The sequence below is a fragment of the Xiphophorus maculatus genome, chromosome 14 (assembly GCF_002775205.1).
Source record: "Xiphophorus maculatus strain JP 163 A chromosome 14, X_maculatus-5.0-male, whole genome shotgun sequence".
NCBI lineage: Eukaryota > Metazoa > Chordata > Actinopteri > Cyprinodontiformes > Poeciliidae > Xiphophorus > Xiphophorus maculatus.
In genome coordinates this window covers 17,487,136-17,510,857 of record NC_036456.1, presented here as the reverse complement: position 1 = coordinate 17,510,857, position 23,722 = coordinate 17,487,136, and the positions used below count along the sequence as shown (strand labels likewise).

The 23,722-nt window shown below is 38.6% G+C and overlaps 1 protein-coding gene and 1 non-coding gene across 2 annotated transcripts in view; one reads left to right on the top strand and one right to left on the bottom strand.

The window, feature by feature from the left end:
- Positions 1-14,827: 14,827 nt before the first annotated feature.
- The window catches only part of LOC102217133 (transmembrane protein 151B-like), a 38,824-nt gene continuing 29,929 nt past the window's right edge, over positions 14,828-23,722 (bottom strand). The window contains exons 4-6 of the mRNA XM_023346219.1: positions 22,533-22,672; positions 22,368-22,407; positions 14,828-20,948 (exon numbers count right to left, since the gene is read on the bottom strand). Coding sequence (XP_023201987.1) covers positions 19,755-20,948; positions 22,368-22,407; positions 22,533-22,672 — 1,374 coding nt within the window. The 3' untranslated portion in view covers positions 14,828-19,754. The remainder of the gene's footprint in view (positions 20,949-22,367; positions 22,408-22,532; positions 22,673-23,722) is intronic.
- On the top strand, positions 21,378-21,459 carry trnal-aag. Its single transcript has one exon. It is a non-coding gene; the product is annotated as a tRNA-Leu (tRNA).

Genomic DNA, 23,722 nt, shown 5'->3' with positions numbered 1-23,722 from the left:
GTCTTATTACTGTCTGACCTTTATATTCGATAAATCATTTATATACAACCTGTCAGAGGCTAAACAATCTCATAAAGCAACACATCATTAACTAATCTAAACAAACTCAAGGTCCTATGAGAAACAAAGTTGTTGACATCAGACGCTTTGGAAACTTAAATCCACTGATACTCCAGCGAACCACAGCAAGAGCCATTTTCTTTCTTCTTCTTTTGGAGTACCAAAACTATTCCAAGGATGAATCAATGAATCATCCAGGAGGTCACAAAAGAAACAACAACATCTACACCGTGTCCCAAATTATTATGCAATTTGTATATCACTTATGCAAGTGATATTTTCTTAAATGGTCAATGCAAATGATGGTAAGTATAATTTTCAAGTCATGAACTATTACAGTATAAATCCAATTTTACTGAACAAAACTCCCCATGAGAACAGTATTTTTTTCAAAAATAAAAAACTCAAAATGCACTGTTCCAAATGATTATGCACAGCAGATTTTCTAAACATTTTATGGATTATAAGGAACTGAAAACGGTCATTCTTTGAATGTGAGGCATTAAGTGGTCACATGTACTAAAATCAAAAGCTATTTCAATCAAAAACATCTTAACAGACCGAGTTACATGTTAACATTGAACCCCTTCTTTGATATCACCTGCACAATTCTTGCATCCATTGAACTTGAGAGTTTGTGGAAAGTTTCTGCTTTAATTTCTTTGCAGGATGTCAGAAAACCTTCCCAGAGCTGCGGTTTTGATATGAACTGCATTCCACCCGCAGATCTTCTGCTTCCTACAAATTATATGTTTTTGTATTTTTTCCACAACTCTACTTCAATATGTTTAATCATGTTTAAAAAATCCATCAGTAATATGGCTGCATCACGCTCTAAACCTCGCAGTATTCAGATAGAGAATTAAAAAATGGTTTCAATCCAACGTCTCTCTTTATTATCGGTTTGTCTTGTTTGACGCAGCACATCTGTGTCAGTCAGAGCGCCCGTCTGTCTGCAGCCTTCCCTTCCTTGTTGTTCAGGGTCTGCTCGCCTCTTTCATGTCCTACCTGGGTACAATAATGAGGTTCACATGGGAACACAGAAAAGAAGCTAGAAAATATTTCCGCTCTCATTTGAGGCAGCCCTCACGGGTTCGTGTGATTGTGTGCACGAGCTGCAATAACGTCTAAGTTTGCCTCATTTGAATAAAAAGATGAGAGTCTACAAAGCGTGTGCACACTCTTCTGAAAGAGGACTGGAACATTTAGGGGGTGCATACATGCATGCATGCATGCGTGGCCTCAGATAGAGCACGAGCAAAGATATAATGAGGAGGGCTTGCAGACTCCGAGACACAAGAATGAGTGTTTAAAATAGGTGGGAGGCAATCTGTAAGGTGCACGCACTCCTGCAGGAGAGTACAAAAGAAACAGAGAAAACCAAAAGGAAAGAAAGGAGAGACAGAGATTTTTGCGTGTGGAATTTGGGACCAAACAACACAAGGAGAAGCAGAGTGGGAGGAGGTGAAGAAGGAGATCACATGCACACAATGTGTCCAGAAAACAGAAGGAGTGAGAGATAGAGGGGATGAAAGACGGGAGGTGGGGAGCTAACACCAACCGCAGAGCGCGCGGGCAGAGAGAGAGAGGCGACGGAGCTAACGTGGGATAGAAAAAGGAGAGGCAAGGGAGGCGAGAAAGACGGGAGTAAAACGAGTGAAAGAGAGAAGGGACGTGGAGCTGCTGCGAGCGAGACACAACCATAACACATTATGGCTAATATTAGAAAGAGAGACGAGGTCTGCTGGAGGAGGAGAGAGAGGAGAAGGGAGCAGAGAACCACGAATAAGTCTGAGGATGGGAAGACACACAAAACACCCATTTAAAGAGATAAATGCCTTTTAGATCAGAAGGTTATTCTGAGCTGCACCCAAGCATGACTCGTTATCTCTCTTCACATTTGTTGTGTATTCCTCCCTTTTTTTAACTCCTTCATTCCTCCACTTCATCCTTCTCTCTTCTGGCTGTGTGTGAAGCTTAAACTACTACAGCTCTTCATCCAACCGTCTTCATCCTCTGCTTGGTGTGCTATTTCTGCTGTGAAGTAAAGTATTTATGCCACTTTAACTTTTTCACATTTTGTCACACAATAACCACTAATTTGGTCATTTTAATGATATTTAATGTGGCAGATCAACAGGAAGAAAATGCTAAATTGTGAAGTAGAAGGAAAATGATCCCTGGTTTTTGACATTTTTTAGAAATGAAAAATTGAACAATGCTAGAGTTGCTCTTTTACGTTAGCTTTGATTTGTCCACAAGTCTTTTTTTTATTGACTTATTGGATATTTGGACAATTATTCTGGATGCTGTGCAGTTGGAAGGATTTTTCCTCTCACTTTCAAACATTCGTGATGATGAGTAACCGGAGCAACAAGGTGTTACTTTCACAACTGTGAGCAGCTGATTAGCATCTCAAAAGGTCAAACAAGACCTGAACTATGACTAAATATCAGAGGAGTTGAAAAGTACGTTAGACTTCATGGATAAAAAGCAGAGAGAGGAGAAGGAGGAAGTTCAAATCATCTCTTCCATCAATCACAGTGAGCAGGGATCAAATTAAGAATTTCAACGTCTCGCTGCCCGGATTTCTAACCAAAGAGACTTGAAGAGGAGCAGCAAAAGCAAGTGAGGTGGATTAGCAGAGTTGGCCAACAACTGATAGTACTGGCAAGCACCATCAGTTTGTGCAGCCATATTGAGCTGGTTAGCATGGCAGTCTTTGGTCAGAGGCTTCTTCAGATTTATTGCAAGACTGACTGCTGCTGGATATCCTTCCTGCCCACAGCATCACCATCCATAAAGTATCTTTAAAAATATTTGGATGACATGAGTTACGTTTAATTTCCCTTTGCAATAAATTAATTACTTCCAATTTTAAATGAACTCTGGTGAGCGTTTAATGCCATACCATTGTAGCTCTGGTTATTCCAACTGTTTCATTAACTCCGCCAGTCTTTCCTGTTTTCTGCTGAAGAAAAGCATCCTTATAGTATCAAACACTGTTTGGAATATCGACCAAAAACAGGGTAACAGTGGCCTCATCTCACCGCAGCACCTTCTGCCACATGTCTGTGGTTTTCTTTGGACAAAGGGTTTCTCCTCGCCTCTTGTCCATGTTCCATTTTTTAATTAAGTGACTTCTAAAGACAATCAGCTGCTCTGGATTTTATGAGGCATAACAAAGTGAAAGGAGCTGAAGAATCATTGAAAAAAATTATAATTTTAAATATGATTTGAGATTAAATTGTTCTCTCAGATCCTTCTTTGTCTTAACTTTGTGTTTTTAAGCATTCATAATTAACAGATTAATAGATTTCATATACTGCTATGTATCCTGCTAACTGTTTTCGGTCTGGCTTGTACAACATGATTTGATTAGACAAAGTTGACCTCGAGTATTTTCCCTCCACTTCCAGATTATAAACCTCTTTGTGTTGGTCGATTGCAGATAATCCCAACAAAAACACAGAATTTGTGACGGTAATGTGACAAAATGTGAAAAAGGTTAAGGCATGATTTGGAAAACCGGCCTGCATGTGTGAAGGAAATATTCTCCTGCATAGATTTTGTCAGTTTCTTCAAAATAAAAAGTTCCCCTCTGGAGACTGGAAGCTCTCCGTAAACTCAAAATATTCTCCCCTCTGTCACATTTAATGCTATTAATTTCTATTTCTTCATAAATATCCTCCTGCTTACTGTCAAGATTGACACTATAAATTTCAGAAACAGTAATCCTTCTGAATATTTATTGAAATTACATTATTCACAGCTGGTGCAGAAGCTGAGTTCAGTTCAGTTCATTGAGTGTTATGGCTCAGGGTCTGTGAAACGGAGCTTAATTTCACCAATTATAACAGAGCTTCACTCAAATAAACTTCTCCAAATGGGCTCTAATCCGCTTTGTCTTTCTGGTATTTGAGAAATCAAAAAGGCTGTACCCTCGACATGGAGATCCACTGATTCCTTTGTTTCCAAACAAGCAGAGGAGGTTTTCTGACGAGATGTGGAGCTGCGGCGCCACCAAGTGGTCAGAAGGGTCCAAACCAGCTGCAGCTTCAATTCATTTTATGATTTTCTGGAGGGGGGTACTGACTTGGTTCCAACCATGTTGCTGTGAGAATCACACCGGTGAGAAAAAAAATAAATAAAGTATAACTTGACATTTTAACTAGAGTGAAAGAAAGTACAGTAAAAACACGCCCTTTTTTACTGAAATGTGTTAAATGAACTGAAAAGGAAGTCAGCTGGGATGACATAATGAGGTGTTTATTTGCTTTTGTCAAAAAAACAAACAAAAAAACATTCTGGATGTTTGGTATCAGCATGATATCATGGTGAATAACCTAAATAATAACTCTGCTCTGCAGGAGTCTTGCGTCATCACCCATAAATATTCTTTAAATCTTTCATATTGGTCTTAATCAATCGTTCTGAAAATATGGAGGTCTTCGAAAGTTATGTTTTGTTGGGGTTTTTTTAACTTTGGCTGCTTTCTCACTAATTGTTCATCCATCACTTGATTGTTTCCAGATTAATTAGTGTAACTGTTGTTTCTTAACCCAATTATCTGTGACATACGAACTAATTAGACCCAATAAGGCTCTGAACTCAGCAGATGAACTAGTTTTGTGTCGACTAATAAAAGAAAACAAAGAGCAATGAGACAAGTTGACTGACCAGAACTTGTGGTTCCCCAAGGCTTCATTCTCGAACCGCTCAGCTGGCTTTTGGGATGTGACCTGTGCTTTTCAACAAAGAAAGAATATGAGTTTCTGCCAATATCAGTCCATAATTTCACATTTGATCTCTTGAGATAAATACAGATGGTTTATCTTAGTCAATGCTTTCGAACTAGAGAGAATATTTCTGTAATATGATATTGATATCTAAACTAACATCAGTTTGTATTTTTACTTTTATGGGTGAGCTTGTTCGTTGTTTTTTTTCTTCCTTTATTTACCGTATTGAATTTTAATTGCGTTTCATATTTGCGGTTTTATGATTGTTAACTGTGTGTTGGTCAACTTGCTATAAAAATACAAGAAATGAAAGATTTATAATTTATTTCACCGCCCTCCTGCTAAGGAGGTTTGAATCTAAGTTGACTGACCAGAACTTGTGTTTCCCCAAGGCTTCATTCTCGAACCGCTCAGCTTGGAGTTTTACACCCCTTCCCATCTTCTCATTCCTTTGTGACCACATGATAACTGCTCTTTACTGTGGGACTGTGTCCATACATAAATTAATAAATGGACAATTAAATAAAGTCTTAATGAAAAAAGACAGAAGTCAGGGGTGTCAAACTCATTTTGGTTTTGAGCCAAATCAAGATCATGAATGATCTTAAAGGGCCGGTAGTGCCAAATAAAACCTGTTCAGAAACGGTTAAAATTAAAATATCTTTTCAGTCACGCTAGGATTTTGCAATTCTTTTTGTGATTTTTTGAAATAAAAGTCAAAATGTTTGTGGTACTAATTTGGAAATATTTGCATTTATCTATGACGATAAATGCAAACATTTTTTGCTCGCTGTATAGGTCATGGACTATAAACTGACATTTATTAAAGTTGAAGCAGCTGTTTAGTATCAGTTAGGTAGTCTTTGACATTTTTTGAGAAAAACCTACAATAAACTCCCAAATATTAGCGCAAAAAAGTGTGGGGATTTGTTGATTTTGCGTGAATTTCCACAATAATTCTCAAGAAAATGGAGGGACTGATTTATGTAATTTGGCAGTAAACAGATAAAAACTGCATTGATTTGATTGAAAACATAATATTTAAGCACACTTGGTGTTTAGAATGTAAAGGGCTACATAAAAAGCTACAGCGGTCCGGATTTGACCCACGGGCCTTGGGTTTGACAAGTGGGTTTGACAAGTGACTTAAGTTATTGTTTTGGCTCTAACCATTCAACATCAGAAACATGAACACAATGAGTCTGATTATTTCAACCATCCAGGACAGACACAATGATTTTTCTCCCTACTGAACCAGCCCTTCAACAGTAACTAAACCTTAAAGACAGACTGTCTAAATAGGTTTTTACATTGGTATGTGTAAGTTAGCCTAAAACTGTCTCAGTGCTGCCCTCTGTGGGTTGATCAGTGGCTACAGCAGTTAGATTTTCCTACAGCCGTACAGCTTGATTGACGTCAGCCACGCTAGTAGCATTCAGGTAGCTAGGCTAATCTTACTCAGATAAAAGGCCGCACGGCGAGTCAGAAGTTGGAATCAATAGTGTTTTTCAGCTATGCTTCGTGTATTCGAGGCTAAATGTGCTAATGGCAGAGAAGCTACATACCGTCACAAAAAGAAACCCCATTTATCTGCCGTCACTGACGGAAAGGCTAACTAATAGCCTTAGCATCCAAGACAGGCTCTGCTAGCTGCAGAGACCAAGGTGGAACCAGCAGAGCCACAAAGAGGGTGATTGACAGCTCTGTGGCAGTTTCAACAAAGATGTTAAAAAATATTCTTTATAAAAGTTACGTACTGCAAACCCCTACAGTACACTCTGCCGACCGGTGGCCGCGCCCATAGACATAATATATGGATAGACGCCTCATGGGCCGCTCTCGTCTATTGGAGCTGACGAGATTTAGGGCGGCCATCTTGGAGCGGTATACCACTCCACTCAGCCTTATATATTTGGCAGGCACAATAAAGGATCAGCGCATTTAATAGATCATAACACGCTGAATAGTAATCACGTTGTCACATAATTAAATTTTAGACATACAGCTATTAAAATTGCATGTATATGAACGTATAGTTTAGCATATTTAAATAATTTTGGTGGAATACAATGTTTTAAAGTATGACATGTTTTGCAAGATACAACCAAAGATGCAATTTATTCACACACATTATGTATATATTCCGATAATCTCATATATACACACATACACACATGCATACTTATCTGTTGTGACAGTATTTACATATTCATTACATTTTTACACAATCTAATAGCCTTATACATACACACACACATATATATATATATATATATATATATATATATATATATATATATATATATATATATATATATATATATATATATATATATACATACACACACAAACACATACTTATCTGTTGTGACAACAATATTTACATATTCATTACATTTTTACACAATCTAATAGCCTTGAAATAGGACAGTTTTGCAGAGCTTTTTTCTGGTGTTGCCTTTCTGCAAACCAAGACATGTGACTTTTGCAATGTGGTGCATCCTTATCTTCAGAAACACAGACACAACCAATGACAGCAAGTCAGAATGGTGATTGTCAATGCCAAATTGTGTCTCCTGAGTGTGTTCCCCAAGCTGGAAAACATCTTCTGTTCCAATGTCTTCACGGACTATGTATGTGACGGCGGACAGCTTAGGAGGATGGTTTGGTGAAGCACCACGAATCACCCTCTCTGCAGCTCTCACCACCTTCACTACGCCTTGTGAGGGAATCACTAACCCGCCATTATTTTTCAAAGTGAGAAGATGGTAGTTCTCATCAAATGAAGACGGTGTGGCATCTTGAATCAAACTGACTCGACATGGGTCACAGGTTAGTTTACGCAGAATCTGCCTCACAACAAATCCAGATATGTAAACCAAGGCATTTTCTACCAGACCACCAAACTTGGTCGGAAGATAGCTGTGGTCGTCCAGAATGGCTGAAATCCTAGCAAAATGACAGGGATGCTCTTCATTAGATTCAGGAGAGGACATTTCAACAGCAGACAGGGACACGGTGTTGTCTTGTGCTGCCACATTGCCAGTCTCACTGGGTGTAACCCCACACCGAACCATCAGCCGGCGGAAGATGGCCTGGAACTGGCATGCTGATGGGTTGTTATTCCAGCCACCTTGAATGGAATACAGGGATACAATACATGTGTTAATCATACGACATAACATATGAACACATTCATGAATATGGACTTCACAGTATAGACTACCTGTACATAAACACACATATATCCCTTAAGGCTAACATTATGCACATTTATGAATGCTAATGAACTTTTAATAATATATTATATATATTATTATATATATTATATTATGTCTATGGCCGCGCCGCTCAGTGTCTTCTTCTTCTTGTTGTTGCTTTTAATTGGTGGTTGGCAAAAATCTTTTGGCATTACCGCCACCTACCGGTATGTAGTGTGGTTCCTGATGATCTATTCATACATGGTAAATAAAAATAAAAAATCAAATTCTATGAAACAAATTAGTTTTCTTTAAAAATTGAATAATTACTTGTTACTATCCAAATTTTTCCTCAAAGTATCTAATAAATTAACCTTTTTCTCATTTTTTTCAAACTCTCTCCTCATATACCTTCTCTCTTTTTCATATTTATGACACTTTTATGACAAGTTTGTCTGGAGGCGTAGTTATTTACTTCCACAGTGGGTTTAGTTACACTTCAAATCAAAATACTCGCTCCCTCTTTGTAAAAAGGAAGATTTTAAACACTGCCAAAAAGGTACTGCATGATGTTACGTCTGCATACACCCCAGTTAAAACCATTTAAACCATTAAAACCCATCAGGTCATGGAACAAAAGCAGAAACAAAACAAGGCCAACCTAATAGCTTATCTTCTGAACTCCCTGAAAATCTGAAAAGAGCAGAAACCGTCTGCTTGATAAAACATTTCCTATTAATTTGTTTCAAATCTCACTTTACTGCTCTTACCTGTAGTGCCTGGATGAGTGGTGCTTTACAAATAGACTTGCTTTGCCGTTTACCAGCGTTACCTTTCAGTCAAGAAGAAGATGGGCAAACACCGGCAGCTGTTGTCAAGAACTCGGCAGAGCACAGACAACAAAGGCAGATCTGTAAAGCAACATCCAGCATCAAAGAGTCTGTCAACACCAGCAGCTCAGAGGCTGCAAAGAAGCAAACAGACGCAGATATCAGAGCTGGAGAACAGGGGCAGCGCTACAAAAAGCTGTTTATGCTGGTGTCACTTCCAGCTCTGTTACAACCAATCAAGAAGACGATCGTAAAGTCTTTCTGCTCCACTTACCGACATTAGAAACTGCAGCAGCTCATGTTTAGTTATTATTTATTTATCTTGTTCGATCATTCCTGGAAGAAAATTGTAGGGTTTATTTTTTCAGACATTGTGAGCAGTACAAATGTTTAATGTTATACCGGCATGTATTCTCTGTTTGAAATTTCACCTGCATGAAGAATGTAGACTCCAGCAGCTATATGAAAGAAGATTTTACAGGCGAGGATATAAAAACAAGCACTTTAAAAGTGGTTAACCCTAATTCTTTCATTCCCACCCCTCTGGACTCGTTCCTTTTGTGCTCCATCTGGGCCGCTTGGGCACATAAAAGATTATTCTCTCCAAATTGCCATTAAAAACAAGATGCATGAATACATCTTTACATCGTTTTATGAATGCAATTAGCTTCAGTTCTCACAGTGAAAATAAAAACACTTGTGACTTTTATAAAGCTGTATTCAAAAGTAAATTTGTGTAGGGATGTTATTTGGACCTGACAAAAGACAAAAGTGGCAGCAAAAAGGAATAAGTTGGTTTTTCTGATACTTTTAAAAAGTTTTTAGATTTATATGGTAATATTCTTTGGTTTTTTTTGTTTTTTAAACCACAAGCATTCTCACTTTTTTGAAAATTTTTGGACAACTGTTACGATACGTAACCGTGGCAACCATGTGTCTGTTTTCTTTACAACTGGGAGCAGCTAATTAGCATCTCAAAGCTTCTAATAACAGATAGGTTCACTGCAACACTGACTGCTACTGGACATCCTTCCTGAAGACACTTGATGTGCTTTATGACATTTAAATTTCCTTTGGGTTTAAATAATGTGTTTTTGAATAGAAACTTCAATGTTTTTAATAAATTTCTTTGTGACAAAAAAAGTGAAATACATATAAAGAAGAAATGCTATCACTGTTAGATACCAAGTACTTACTAATCGCCCAGAAAAACGGTGTAGTAAAATAAATCAATGGTTTCGAACCATAAAAAATGTCAGAATGATCCCTTAATGCTGCAGCTTAGGACTGATAACGCAAAGTATAATCCACTAATTAACCTTTCAGATGATCAGGTGTCCAGGTAATCAATTTAATGAGCCAACAGAGATTGAACAAGTGGCTTCCTTACTGATTAATAATCCCTTTTCAAGCTTAGATTGGATTGAATCTGGTTTCTCTGCTCGGTACTGTGGCCCATTGAAGCACATAACACAAATATGAACCAGAAAAAAAAAAAGAAAAACATTTAAGCTGAATAGAAAAGGTTCAGAAAATATTTCTTTTGTTGGCAGCCACTGAGGTCCACTGAGATTTCAGTTCCTGTCTCTGGAGACTCAGTGTGTGAGGATTAAAGTAAGTTTCTAAAGATGGAAGAGATGAAAGCAATCACAAGAGGAAAGTTTGACAAAGACCTTCTGCATGATGCAACACCTGATGTAAATTTCAACATCCGATGAGGATGGGGACACTTACCTTTGAACCATGAAAAGCTGAGATTCAAAGACAAAGGACAGAACAGACGGACGTTCTGCTGTTTTCTGGCCTCTTCAGTCTAACACAATGTGTTGTTTTTAGGTTGAGTGTGTTTTTGTCGTGCAACGAGGTTCAAGTACTTAAACCTCGTTGCACAATATTTGGTTTTGTGAAGTTTTTTTGTTGGTTTTCAACAAAACAAAAACACAACATTCACTTCACAAAACCAAGTTCTTTATCTGTATTTGTTTGTTGTCCTTCGAGGTTAAAGAAACGTTTTCAATGGGGGTCACAGCTACACTAGCAAATGGTTAAATAATATAGGGTGTATTAAACAGAACCAGACAGAAAATAATGCATTTTTAATGCATTATTATGGAGATAATTTTTCTCCATAATTTGCCAGCCAATATCTTAAATTGTCTTAATAAGTGGTTCTTAGGACTTTCTGAGTGTTTTCTAAAACTTTTTTATTAATTTTCAATCCAGTCGTCACACCCTGTCATAAAAGCTTGTTGTGGAGTGCAATCCTTAAAACACATGGGTCAAATTCAACTCTAGTCCACCACAGGTTTTTATGTGGCCCTCTAGATTCTAGACTAAACACTAAGTGTGCTTAAATATTATGCTGTCAATCAAATCAATGCAGTTTTTATCTGTTTACTGCCAAATTATATCAATCAGTCCCTTCAGTTCCTTGAGAATTATTGTGGAAATTCATGCCCGCACTTTTTTGCGCTAACGCAATTGGGAGTTTATTGCAGATTTTTCTCCAAAATACTCAAAACTTTCTTACTTGTACTAAACAGCTGCCTCAACCTTGATTGTTATATAGATTATAGTCCATGAGGCTAAAAAGTTGCATTCACTATCATAAAAAAGCACAAATATCGCAAATATTTCCAAACACTTTGATTTTAATTACAAAAAAATCACAAAATTCTGGAGGGACTGAAAAGATGTTCAATAATATTATTTAATTTTAAGAATTTATTGATATGTTAACAGTTTGTGAACACTCTGGAACAACCGGCCCTTTAAGAGCATGAACAACCTTGATTTGGCCCAAAGCGAAAATGGGTTTGACAATACTGCTTAAAACACGGAAAGTAGACAAAAAGACTAAAAGTATTAAAAGATGCTAAAGGTTTTGGTGAAACAGAAAGTAATGTGTATAGTGCAGGTATATTGGGATAAAGAGTGTACATTGTACAACTGCCTCAACGTAAATAGTTTTGCTGTGAGGTATTGGCTTTTTTTTTTAAGCTACTGTTCACCTTACCATCCAAAACTGAAAGTTTATTAATATATGCAAAGTCAACGAGTGCCATCTAGTGGTCACAAACAATCAACAGAATTACCGTAATTTTCAGACTATAAGCCACTACTTTTTTCCCCATGCTTTGAACCAGGCGGCTTATACTGTATATCACATGTGTCAAACTCCAGTCCTCAAGGGCCGCTGTCCTGCAACTTTTAGATGTGCCTCTGCTGCACCACACCTGAATAGAATAATTAGGTCATTAGCAAGGCTGTGGAGAACTGATCTACACAAGGAGGAGGTAATTAAGCCATTTCCTTCCAGCGTTTCGTACCTGTGGCACATCTAAAAACTGCAGGACAGCGGCCCTTGAGGACTGGAGTTTGACACCCCTGCTGTATATGTATGTTTCCAGTTTTGTTTGTTTTTTAAAACTTTGTACATGCGGCTTATAGTAAGGTGTGCTTTATAGTCTAGAAAATACGGTGATCAGAAAGTAGAATAAGGTGCGCTTCATTTAAGGTGCATAGATTTATTTATGCTACTGTGCCAAAGGAAGGCAACGTTGGAGGGTTATTTTCTAATAGCATCATGGTTTGTCTATAACTCAAAAGACAAGAAAAAATTGTGATTATTTTTTAAACAAACATTTAAAAATTTATTTCCTTTAGAAGCCTAAAAGTTTTTTTTTTTTGACCAAATATCTTAAAAGTTTCAGAATTCCTTTTAGAAAAATCTAACACCTTCAGCATCAGACAAAGTAATATTCTTTTTAAGGGACCAGCTCTACTGAATAACTCTTCTGATGATTTCATTTTCAAATATGTGTTGTTTATTAGTTTTTAACCCAGAGGACATTTCGATAGACGGCATATAAACAAGACAGGCTGTTATTGCCCTCACACATCACTGTGTACAACAACAACTCTGTGACGTGATTATTAAAGGAGGGGAAGTACACAAAATGCATCCAGCAGCTTTAAATATTTACAGAGAAAATAAAGCAGTACATAAAATGCTTGGCGTTGAAACAGAGAGGAAGAATAATTTTATTCTCTAACTATAATGTGTTTAAACTGACTGACATGTAAACATATTTATCATTTACTGTTATGAAATCTGTTGCATTTCTTCTGTCTGTTTTGCATTAAACCACTAAATGGCACCAGCAGCTTTAGTTTGACAGATTTATTGCCTGTATTTTCTGTAAACAACTCGTTTGTTTGCATGAAATGTGTTACATGGCTGTCAGAATCAGATTAAAGTCATTACTGCTTGTTGTGATTTGCTGTACCCAGCCATTTGAGTTTAGTCAATTGGAAATTTCTACACATTCTACCAACTGAGTGACTTCACTGAATGAACAAGCTTGAGTGAAAAAAATCTACGTACCTGCAGTTTTTATTAAAGTTTCACAAATTTTACATTTAAAGAAATTGATTTGGAAAAATATTTCACTTGTTGTTTTGTAACTATGTTATTTAATTACCAAAATCTCCACATTACGTCTGTCTTAAAGATGTAATTTTAAATATTAAGCTGATGTTATGATTGGCTAGTCAGTACTAAGTAGCCTTTTTTACTCGAGTACAGCTACTTTTAACTTTTGTTTGAGTGAAATTATGTTGAAGTAGTGATACTTTTACTTGAGTACAAGTTTTGTGAACTCTGTTGCAGAGGACAGACCTCCTCAAAGTGTCTCTCAGGGTGAGTCCAGCCAACCTACAAAATCTTGTTTGGTCGTTATGACCAGAGGTGAGACGACCAAACCTCTGGTCATGACCAGGCAAAAAGAAAATAAGAAAATCAAGCTTTTCTTTTTGCCTCAGCCCTTTCTTCACCTCAACAAACTGGAGGAGCCTTGCTGCACATCAGACTCAATCTGTCCCACCGCCACTCGTAAACAAGACACCAAAGATACTCCAAGTCCCTCGCCTGAGGCAAACCCTGACCCCTGACCTTATAGGACCAGTCCACCGTTGTGGAGGACTAAGACGTCAAATTGAGAGCTGACTCTCATCCCGGCTGCAAATCTCTCCAGTGTACGCTGAAGGGTTATGGCCTGAAAATATCAAGCAGAAACAAATCAGCCAGCAAAAACAAAAATGTGACCCTGAGGTTCCCCAACCAGAGACCCTCCTCTCAGTGACTCCAGGTTCAGATGTTGTCAATGAACACCACAAACAGGATCAGTAACGAGGGGCAGAGCCCAACCCGCACTGGAAACCAGCTGGACTCAGAGCAGAAAATGAAGACTCAGCTGCTGCTGACAGGATATCTCTATAAATGATATTGATATATTTATACTTTGCTGCCAGGCAGACAAATCTAGTGTTCATTTAAGATTGTTCTGATCTACAAAGTTTGGGGTTTCTTTTGGAGTAATTTTCAAATGGATCTTTTTTTCAAACATTCAGCTAAAGAAAGAACCACAAAAACCAAAGGAAAATTTTTAAATATTTTCAGAAAGTTTGAAACTCAAGATTATTTAGACCAGATCTGTCCAAGAGCAGCCCAAGGGCCATTTGGCCTTCCAGCACAGATGGTTGATGCACGTTTTTAAGAAAGAAGACTTTATAGATGTATTTATTGTTTAGGATACGATATATAAGCTTTTCTAGGCAGGGAAAATAAAGTTCAATCAACCTCAAAAGAATTATCAAATTGGATGCCTGTCCAAAGAAAACCTATTAGTTTTATTTTTCAAGATCCTTGATTGCCATAAAAACTGCAATCAGGGCACCCCTATTTTTTTCCCATCCATTTATTGAACCAATATATATACATTTATTTCTCTTCTAATTTTAATAAATTATGTAAATAAAAAGAAATGTTAATCCAGTGTATAATGTTTTTTAAGAATCATATTCTACCCTTTTCCTGTTTGTTTGTGGTTCTGATTTCCTGATCAAACCAAATGATTGGCTGTGAAAGTTGCAACAAAACATGCTAACAGTTTCAGTTCAGACGTGGGTGAGAAACGAGGACCACAACCCCGACTGTCTTCCACTCTATCACTTTATTTGTGTCATATAGATCAACACAGCCAGACAATGAGTGTGTTACGCTGTGGAACATGGAGGCTCAGTCACAAAATGTAAACGGTCTTCCTCCAACGGTGCTGTCAGCTCAGTGATTGAAGCTCCCATTGCTTGTGATTATAAGTTCAGCAACATATACAAGTCCAGCCAGAAGCAGGAATATGAACTACATTGCTTTGCAAAACAATCAGTCACAATTCAAAAGAAAACAAGATAGCATCACATAGAGTACGTATATTCCCTTTACTCACATGTGTTACTTTCCAGAACTTTCCACGCAAATATTGTTATACAAATAAACTTGACTGAAGTTATGGAAAATACCATCCAAGTTATTTAAAGTAACCTCTAGGTTCTGGGTAAGTACCTGAAAGGGTTAAGAAAAGTACAGAGTTAGTTCCTGAAAGTAATTTTTATGTTTCTTTACAATACCTGTTACATTTCATATACATTGAAGGAAAGTATTGAGTAAGTTCTGGAAAATAAGCTTTGGTTCTTAACTCAGGTAACTTTCTAAAAGTTACATGTTACTTTCCAGAACTTTGCAGGTAACTTCTGGAATGCATCTGGGACAAGACTCTGCTATAACTTTAATGACTCAGAAGATACTTTCTAGATCTTACCAGATACGTTTCTGGTAAGTCCAAAGAGTATTTATTGAGGCCCACAAACCTCCTGGTAAGGACCGCAGCAATCTCTTTCTGGAAAGTTAAAGGAAAGTCTTTGGCAAGTTCCACAAAATACCTCATAAAGAAGTTAAAGGAAATTACCTGTTGTTTTCTGAATATACCTGGGGATACTTTAGCTGAAAAATAACAGGTAAAGTCCAAGGAAGTTTTGGAAAGTACCAAGTAATCTCTTCAAAGTACCACTTAAAGTCAAGAAAGTTTAAAAAAAGAAAAGTAAATCCTGGTACGTACCAAGAAAGTATCCATTAATTTCTGGTAAAAAGTTCAATGAAAATCTCTAAATCAGAAATTTTGTTTTAGGAATTTTATGTTAAAAAAAGTAAGACCAGTAAAGAGGACAAAAACTTCACTAACAACCCAGTCGACCAGTGGTTTTCCAGCCACTGAACACACCTGGTGTGACATCACTGACAGGTACAAGTGCAGATGTTAAACATACTTCAGTCTCTATGCTGTTTCCTTCCTGGTCTATTTCACCCTTGCTTTGCTCTCTAAATACATTATAATGTCAGTGTTGTCACAATCATTAAGGTTTGGTGCCCTCTAGTGGACAAAAACGTCAGCTTTCAAATTAAGCCAAAGACATTAGAACATGTTAAAAACATTCTGGTTGGATTTACACACAAACTGTGGCCAAGTACATAACATAAACAAAGACAACAAAACGATGCATGTTAGAAACACCGGCCATCTGATAAGTGCTCTCTGTACATATATGATTTAACTATTTATGTGTTTTCTTTCTGTATTATAAATGTTTGACTCTACTGCTTAGGCCAGACTATTGAAAACAGCCTGTTTACATCTGTATGCACTCACACTTTGTTTTTTTTTTGTTGTTGCTTTTTTTTGCTTTGGCGTGTTGATGAATTTGCAGAAGAGGATACATTAACTGAAGAACCTGAGCAAAAGATGTTGGCAACCTAAAGGCAACCTCATCTGCACAACGCCATGCTTGAGGAGCGTGTGTGTGTGTGTGTGTGTGGTGAGGGAGATGATTACATGTCTAGGGTTGCCGTATTTCCATTCAGGTAAGAAAAAAGGCTGATATATTTGCTATTTTACTGCAGTGATTAAGCATGCAAACAGGCATGATGGTGGGTATGTTTGTGTAAGACATCATGGGCAAAGAATCCTCTTGGCACATCTGGAGCGACACGTAAGATAATAAAACTGCGTATAAATATTCAGCAAGAAGTGCTAAACACGTTTCAACACACAGAAATGAACAAATAAGCAGTGGACCGAAACAGTAATTTTTACAAAAAGAAATAAACTTTACAAAGGCATTTGTGTTTTACTTAAACAACCTCAAATATGAAGATGATGTGTGAGCAGCAATTTACAGAAGGAAGTGAGTTTTCCTGCGTTGAGAGTACATTACATTTACAGGTTTCAGCTGCGTGTGATGAACAGAGCAGTGAAAGCAACACGTTGTCCTAAACAAATGAATGCAGCAGGGCGGTGAGTGCTTTTTATAGTGCTTCTTTCTGGTTATGATAGACACAGAAGTCCAGAGACTGAAGTAGTGATTAATGTTGTAAAAATAACTGCCTTTAATGTCGTCACATTTTCAGTTTTGTCCAGCTCTTTAGTTGCTCAGAAAGTCTTGTCCTGGTTACTGTCAACTTTCCGTCGGTCTCCTTGAATTCAGCTTCCTTCCTTGTCCCCACTTCAGCTTGTTTTTTTATGTCTTTTTTTCCAATATGGCTAGAACCATGAACCAGATTCAGCGGATGGGAAAGTGTGTCAGGATGTGTCCCCTACATCTAACCAGGCCAGCGGTCTCCGCTCCACTTTCCCAGAAAGTTGCACTGAGAGAACAGTCAGTACCCTTATTTATTTGTCCTCTTCACACAGCTTTGTTTTTTTATGTGCTTTTTCATGAATGTGTAAAAAGTAAGCAGAGGCAGCAGGAACGGTCAGGATAAGCTTACCTAACTAATTCTTGTTGCTACGTTAGCAGGTTTAGTGTGCTTTGTAGAGTAAATACAAAGAAAGCACAGATGGCGGTCTGTGCAGACGGCCTTTCCTGGGTTCATTTTCCAAGAAAACAAACTCAGAAAGTAGGACAAAACTCTGAATCCCCCAGGATTCCTGTCTGTGTCCCTGTGTTGGCGCTGAATCCCAATTGATCACTACTGTTTGATATTTTTGCTGATTGTAGCTATAATATGCTACCTTGCTAGTAAGCGTGTGTTTCCATGCATTTCTATGCCTGCAAAAGTCTTGACACAGTTCACATTAAGGAAATATTAAGGATCTGTTTCTCCATAAGCAGGAGGAGGTAGCAGCTCGACCTAAACCTACCCAAAGCATGTTTCTACATGGCTGAAAATGATACACAGTATAAAACCGGGGAGTTATTTTATTATTCTCAGCAATTTCTTCTTCTTCATCTTTTTAAAAATCAACAACGCCAGCATAACCTGACAGCTTCCAATGCAGTCCAACATGTCGGCCTTAGAAAAGGGAGGGATATTTCATGCCTAAACATATTTAGATATATATGCTAACAAGAGAGACGCTTCTCTGGATGTTTTCAGTTCATATTATACAGATTTATCATTGGAAAAATACTACAGATCATAACAGAACTAATATAAAAAATGGAAACTTACCTAGATTAGGTTTAAGCCATAAAAGGCTTTCTGTTTTCAGTTCTGCCTCACTATAACCTTTCAAGTTGAAACAATAATAAAAAACTACGAGTGGGAAATATCAGGTTAAATATTTCAGCAGTATTCTGCTGACACAGCTATTGGGAAAAATGTGAGTGCATCTGTCTAACAATGTGGATCAGAACTGGAGCAGAAATTATAATGTCTACCTGAATGCTGTTAGAATAAAAGTCTCTTGAATAACAGTTTTTGTAAAAAAAAAAAATCACATTTTTTCATAGTCTAATTACAGTAAAATTGGAGTTCACCACAATGTCTGCGTAGAGTGCCAGTCTGCTAGGTCTCCAATGTACATTGTTCAGTGAAAGCAAGGAAAATTTGAAAAATAACATAACTCTTGACGTCATGATGCCACACTCCAGTGGAGTCTGTGCCATCACTACTTTCGTCTTCGGTGTTTATTGTGTTGCGCATAACATTATACATCTTTGAGGAATTTCAGCTGCGTTCTCGGCTGAGTGTTTAAGATAAGGAAATAAAAATAACTACTGAGAGCTACCAGCCTGAACTGAAGTTGTATATTCTTCAAATAAACCAAACCAGAGGCATCCTAAAATGACGTTCTGGGAGGAAAGGGGTGAATGAGAAAAGGTGATAACATGGCAGAAGATGGCTAGAGCAAAGAGGGGCTGAGTTGAAGAGGCAACGACTGCTCCACTTTTTATGGCGTTCTCTTTAATCTCCTCCTCCAAAGCAGTAATGGATTGAGTGGTCGGGAAGCTAATGGTGAAGTAAGACAGCATGACGAGACGAGGAGGAAATCAATGTAACTCGTCTTTCATTGGCACAGATCACCATAAGAGGAGCTGGTCAGGTGCTGTTCATAGTCATAAAAATGATTTTATCCATGATTTGAAATGGAACAATATGGTTTATTAGCTCTAAATAATCAGAATCATCTGTAGTTTAATAACTTACATTGTGTTTTCTACTTCCTCTGATTTCTTTTCTCTTACCTCCTTTGGCTTTTTGTGGTTTAAAATAATAAATATTGTTAGCTCATCTCGCTGTATCACAATCATCGTTTAATCGATGCTTCAGGCCTCTCAGATATCCACTCCCAGTTCCTCTAACGCTGTTTCTTTTGTAAAAAGAATATACTTTCTCTATTGTTCAGTGGCTATCTTTAGCACTGTTAGCCCCCCCACTCCAGCTCCTGCATAGATATATCTGGAAACACACATTTCTAAGCCTTCCGTTATCCTCACCTCCTTTCAGTAAAGCATGCAATTTTAAGGATTTACTTGCTCTCGGTTTTATCTCGTGCCTGCACTCTGGAACAACTCTGATCTCCTGAACTTGTGGGTTTACTGATGGTTGACAGGATGCACTGCGTGAGCTCACCCCCTCCCTCCGTTTGTCTGTTTACCCTCCCTCTTCCGGACCTCTGGTTCTACCTGCAGCAGACCACAGCATCTTTCTCTCTTTGCTCTGACTGAACCTGCTCCTTCCTGTGTGCGCAGAGTCTTCTTTCAGCTCCTGCTCAAACCGACCTGCTCTTGATGCGTTTTCTGTCTCACATGTCATCGCCAGCATGGCAGCTCTCCTCTCCATGTATGATGAGGACAGGGAAGAAGAAGGCATCCTGGTAGGAGGGAGGTCGATCCCTCTCAACCTCCCTACTTTCTCCTCCTCCTCCTTCACCTTCTCCTCCCTGCTCTGCCTCCTCGTCTCTCTCTCTTCCCCCGTTTTCCCGTCTCCTCACCTGTTCCTCTTCCTCCTCCTCCTCCTCGCCTTCTCCTTCCAGCACCCCCCTGGTCTCCTCATTGTTCTGTCTGGAGCCTATTCCTAAGAATCCTCCGCTCCCTCCGCCACCACTGCTTCCTCCGCCTCCGCTCCCTCCTCCGTCCTCCCTGCTGCCTCCCAGTCCTCCTCCGATGCTTCTTGAATGAAACAAGTTGTTCTGTCGCCCACCTCCGAGTCTCCCCAGAGAGAACCCGCTGCGACTGAGCACCAGCCTTCCTCCTATGCCTCCACTGCCCGGCGCCGCCGCCCGGATCCCGGCAACGGTGGCGTTGAGGAGGGCAGTGGTCCCCATCGGAGCCCTCAGCCTGGAGGGAAGACTGGAACTTGATGTGGTTCTCCTGCACCTGGGGCAGCTCTGCAGGAGGTAGGCGGAGTTGAACACCACAGGCAGAGTCAGAGGAGGCGGGTGGGGGGCTTGGGTGGGGGTGACTCCTGGGGGTCCAGAGATGGGCGTGGAGGCTGTGGGGTTTGTGCTTCCACTGGAGTCCAGGTCCATCAGGAGGGCCTCGGAGTAGCTGGGCACCAGCTGCTGGTTGCAGCGGATGTGCCACTCCAGTTCTGTCATGTCCACTGTGTTGACACGGGAGATGGCCCTGTAGCTGGTCCCGTTCAGCCCGAATCCCGTCCCGATTCCGTTCTCAGTCCCTCCTTCCACCGCAGCGCCTCGTCCGCCTCCACCTTGTCCTCCCACGACGACTCCGCCACCGTCCTCCTCCTCGCCGAACAGCTTCTCCACGTGGTAGTGCACGTACGCCGTGCGGTATTCTGACACGACCCGCAGCGGCCATGACAGGAGGAAAGCCGAGGCCAGCCAGAACACCCGGTGGCGAGAGAACCACGGCTGACGGGCCGGATCTGGGAAGGCCAGGATGTGCTCCCGGAAATCCACGTTTTTTAGGTGCATTCCCTCCCGGGCCTCCATGTAGTCGTCCAGCCCTTCATTTTCCCCAAAGAACCGCGCTCGCTTAAATCACAGAGAAATTAAAAATAATTAAAAAAAAACACATTCAGTTACAAATTTTGTGAGCTTTTCATCCAATAAAAATTATAAACTTCAATTATTTTGATCACTTTCATAGTTTCAAAATCATGACAACTGCACAGTTAAAAACTAAAACCTTTAAATACCTGTAATTTGTACAAACAAATCAAACTACTAATGGATAGTAAATAAATCTTTAAACAGCTCTTTACCGCAAAGTATTTTTGGTCTAGTTTCTAGAGCAAATATCTTAGTACATTTAAAATAAAACAAAACTAGCTTACAAATAACTCTTCAGCAAGATACAAGAACTTTGTTTTAAGTCAAAAATCCCTCAGTAAGTGTGAAAAGGTAGTAGTTCCACTGACAAGTTATTTAATTTAAGACATGGTAGGTTCTATTTTGCTGTGAGGTAGCGTGGCCGAGCGGTCTAAGGCGCTGGAATAAGGCTCCAGTCTCTTTGGGGGCATGGGTTCAAATCCCACCGCTGCCAGAGATATTTTAGATCTTGAGATTTCAAGATACAAAGGGCACTAAAAATAACCTATTATTATTAATATCAGCAATAGAAACTACACAAATATATCTGGCAAGATATTTTGTTTTTGCAGTGAAAAGGAATCTACTTTTTTACATTAAAACGTCACAATTCATCTGTTTTATTGAGATGTTATGTGATAGACCAATACAAAACGGTACAAAATTAATAAAGTCTGAAGCAAAGGATATATGTTTTTACTGATACCCCTAAAAAAAAATCCAGATCAGTCATCTTGTCTGTAATTTCTTTGCACTATAAATGTAATTCTTTAATAAATAGCCATGATTATCCACTGGATGTAGCTCTGGACTTTGACAAGGCCGTTCTGACACCATAATGCTTTGATCTAAATCATTTCATTAAAGCTCTATCTCTATGTTTAGGGTCATTGTTCTGGTAGAACGTGAACCTGCACCTCAGTTTGAAGCCTTTTCCAGCCTATAAGAGGTTTTTCAGGATTTATCAAAATTTGGCTTCAACCATCAAGCCTTACTAGCTGAAAACCAGCATCACAACATCCTGAATCTGCCACCAACGTGTTCACATTATGCAGTGCATAGTGTCTTGCACATAGACAAAAACTAAAACTTTGGTCTCACCCAAGCAGAGCCCCATCTTTCATGTTTTCTGCACTTTTGGGAGGTAGTCGGCCTTGTCTAAGATTTCGGTTTGCACACAATACACTTTTCTTAATAAAATATCTTGAAAACCATGTAACTTTTCCTTCCTGTTTACAATTATGTACTATTTGTTGTTGGTCTCGCTCATAAACACCAAATAAAATACCTACTTTGCTGCTGCAAGGCACTTTATAAGCAGCTATGAAGAAGATTTTAGCACACTTTCTTTTTTCTTCTTACCTGAGTGAGGTAAGCAGCTTCAGCTCGAGCACTGGAGAAGCTAAAGCACAGGAATGTAATAAATTAAAACAAAAATCAAGTAAAGATCAGCTTCACTATCAAACTAAATTCTAATTCAACCAACTACAGAGCAGATTTGTTAGTACTTTAGAAGTCTGTTGGTACCTGAAACACTTAGTGAAGCGGAGGCGAACAGCAGGGTGGCGCTCCAGGGCGAGCAGCTCTTTTGACACATCTTTGACGCCGTAGCGGGCGTAGTCAAACTCCGAACTGGAGGCATGAGTGTTCACTCGTTCATGGTAGACCTGAGGGAAGGTGAAAGGTTAAAAAAAGAGAGAAACAAAATTGCTTCTCTTTATTTGCTTAAATAAGCAAAATAGATGTAAAACAAATGCAAGGCCTTGTTCAGTTGAGCCATTCTTGTTTCAGTAAAACAAATGTTTTTGTTAATGTTTAACGCCTTAGATAACAATAAATATAATTTACTTCTTCAAGTACACAACCTGAACGACTGCTGTGTTTTTTTATGACTATTGCTGTGCTTCCCATCAATGTTTTCTTATGCACATCTTGCATATTCAAGATGTGCATCAACAATTTTTCTGTTCATGGAAACAGAAAAATTTGAATTAACTTTTGACTTTTTCAAAAGAGTTAATGAACTAAAGAAATGGGAATAGAAACATATTTTCAGAATAAGTCCTGACATAGCAAATGTTACTCGTCTCTACTTATAGTGACAAATATAACAAATGATGTTTTGTTTTGTTTTTCCGTTTTTTTTCTTCTTCTGAAGACTTTCTGCTTTCCCTTGATCTTGGAGAGCCTGTAATGACGAACAGTCAGTGAGAGAAAGAAAGGACAACCGCCGTCTTCTTCCCCAAACTCTGTCTTTATTACAAATTATTGAAATTATGAAATTATTAACATTTCCTAGAACAATCACATTCCTGTGTCCTTTCTTCTGCTACAAAAAAAACACACACAGCCTTCACCTGTGTAAAAAGGTATCAACTCTCACCAATCAATCCAGAGTGCAGCGATATACATTAAAAAAAACCATTTCTCAAATAAGAGGATTAATTATGTTGAATACTGCAAGAGGGAGATGTAATAATGGACAAAACCTTAAGCTCGCTCTAATGTGTTTTCAATAACTACTGTCCGACTGAATAAACTACAGTTTAATTGATTACATAGCAAGGGAGAAAAAGTAAAGTCTATAGTAATAATAATAATAATAACAATAATCATAATAATAATAATAATAACTCCTTTTTAACAGATAAAACAACACAATGTATCTCAGGGTACCAATGTTTAATCGGGGAGTGGAACGGAGCTAAAAAAGATAC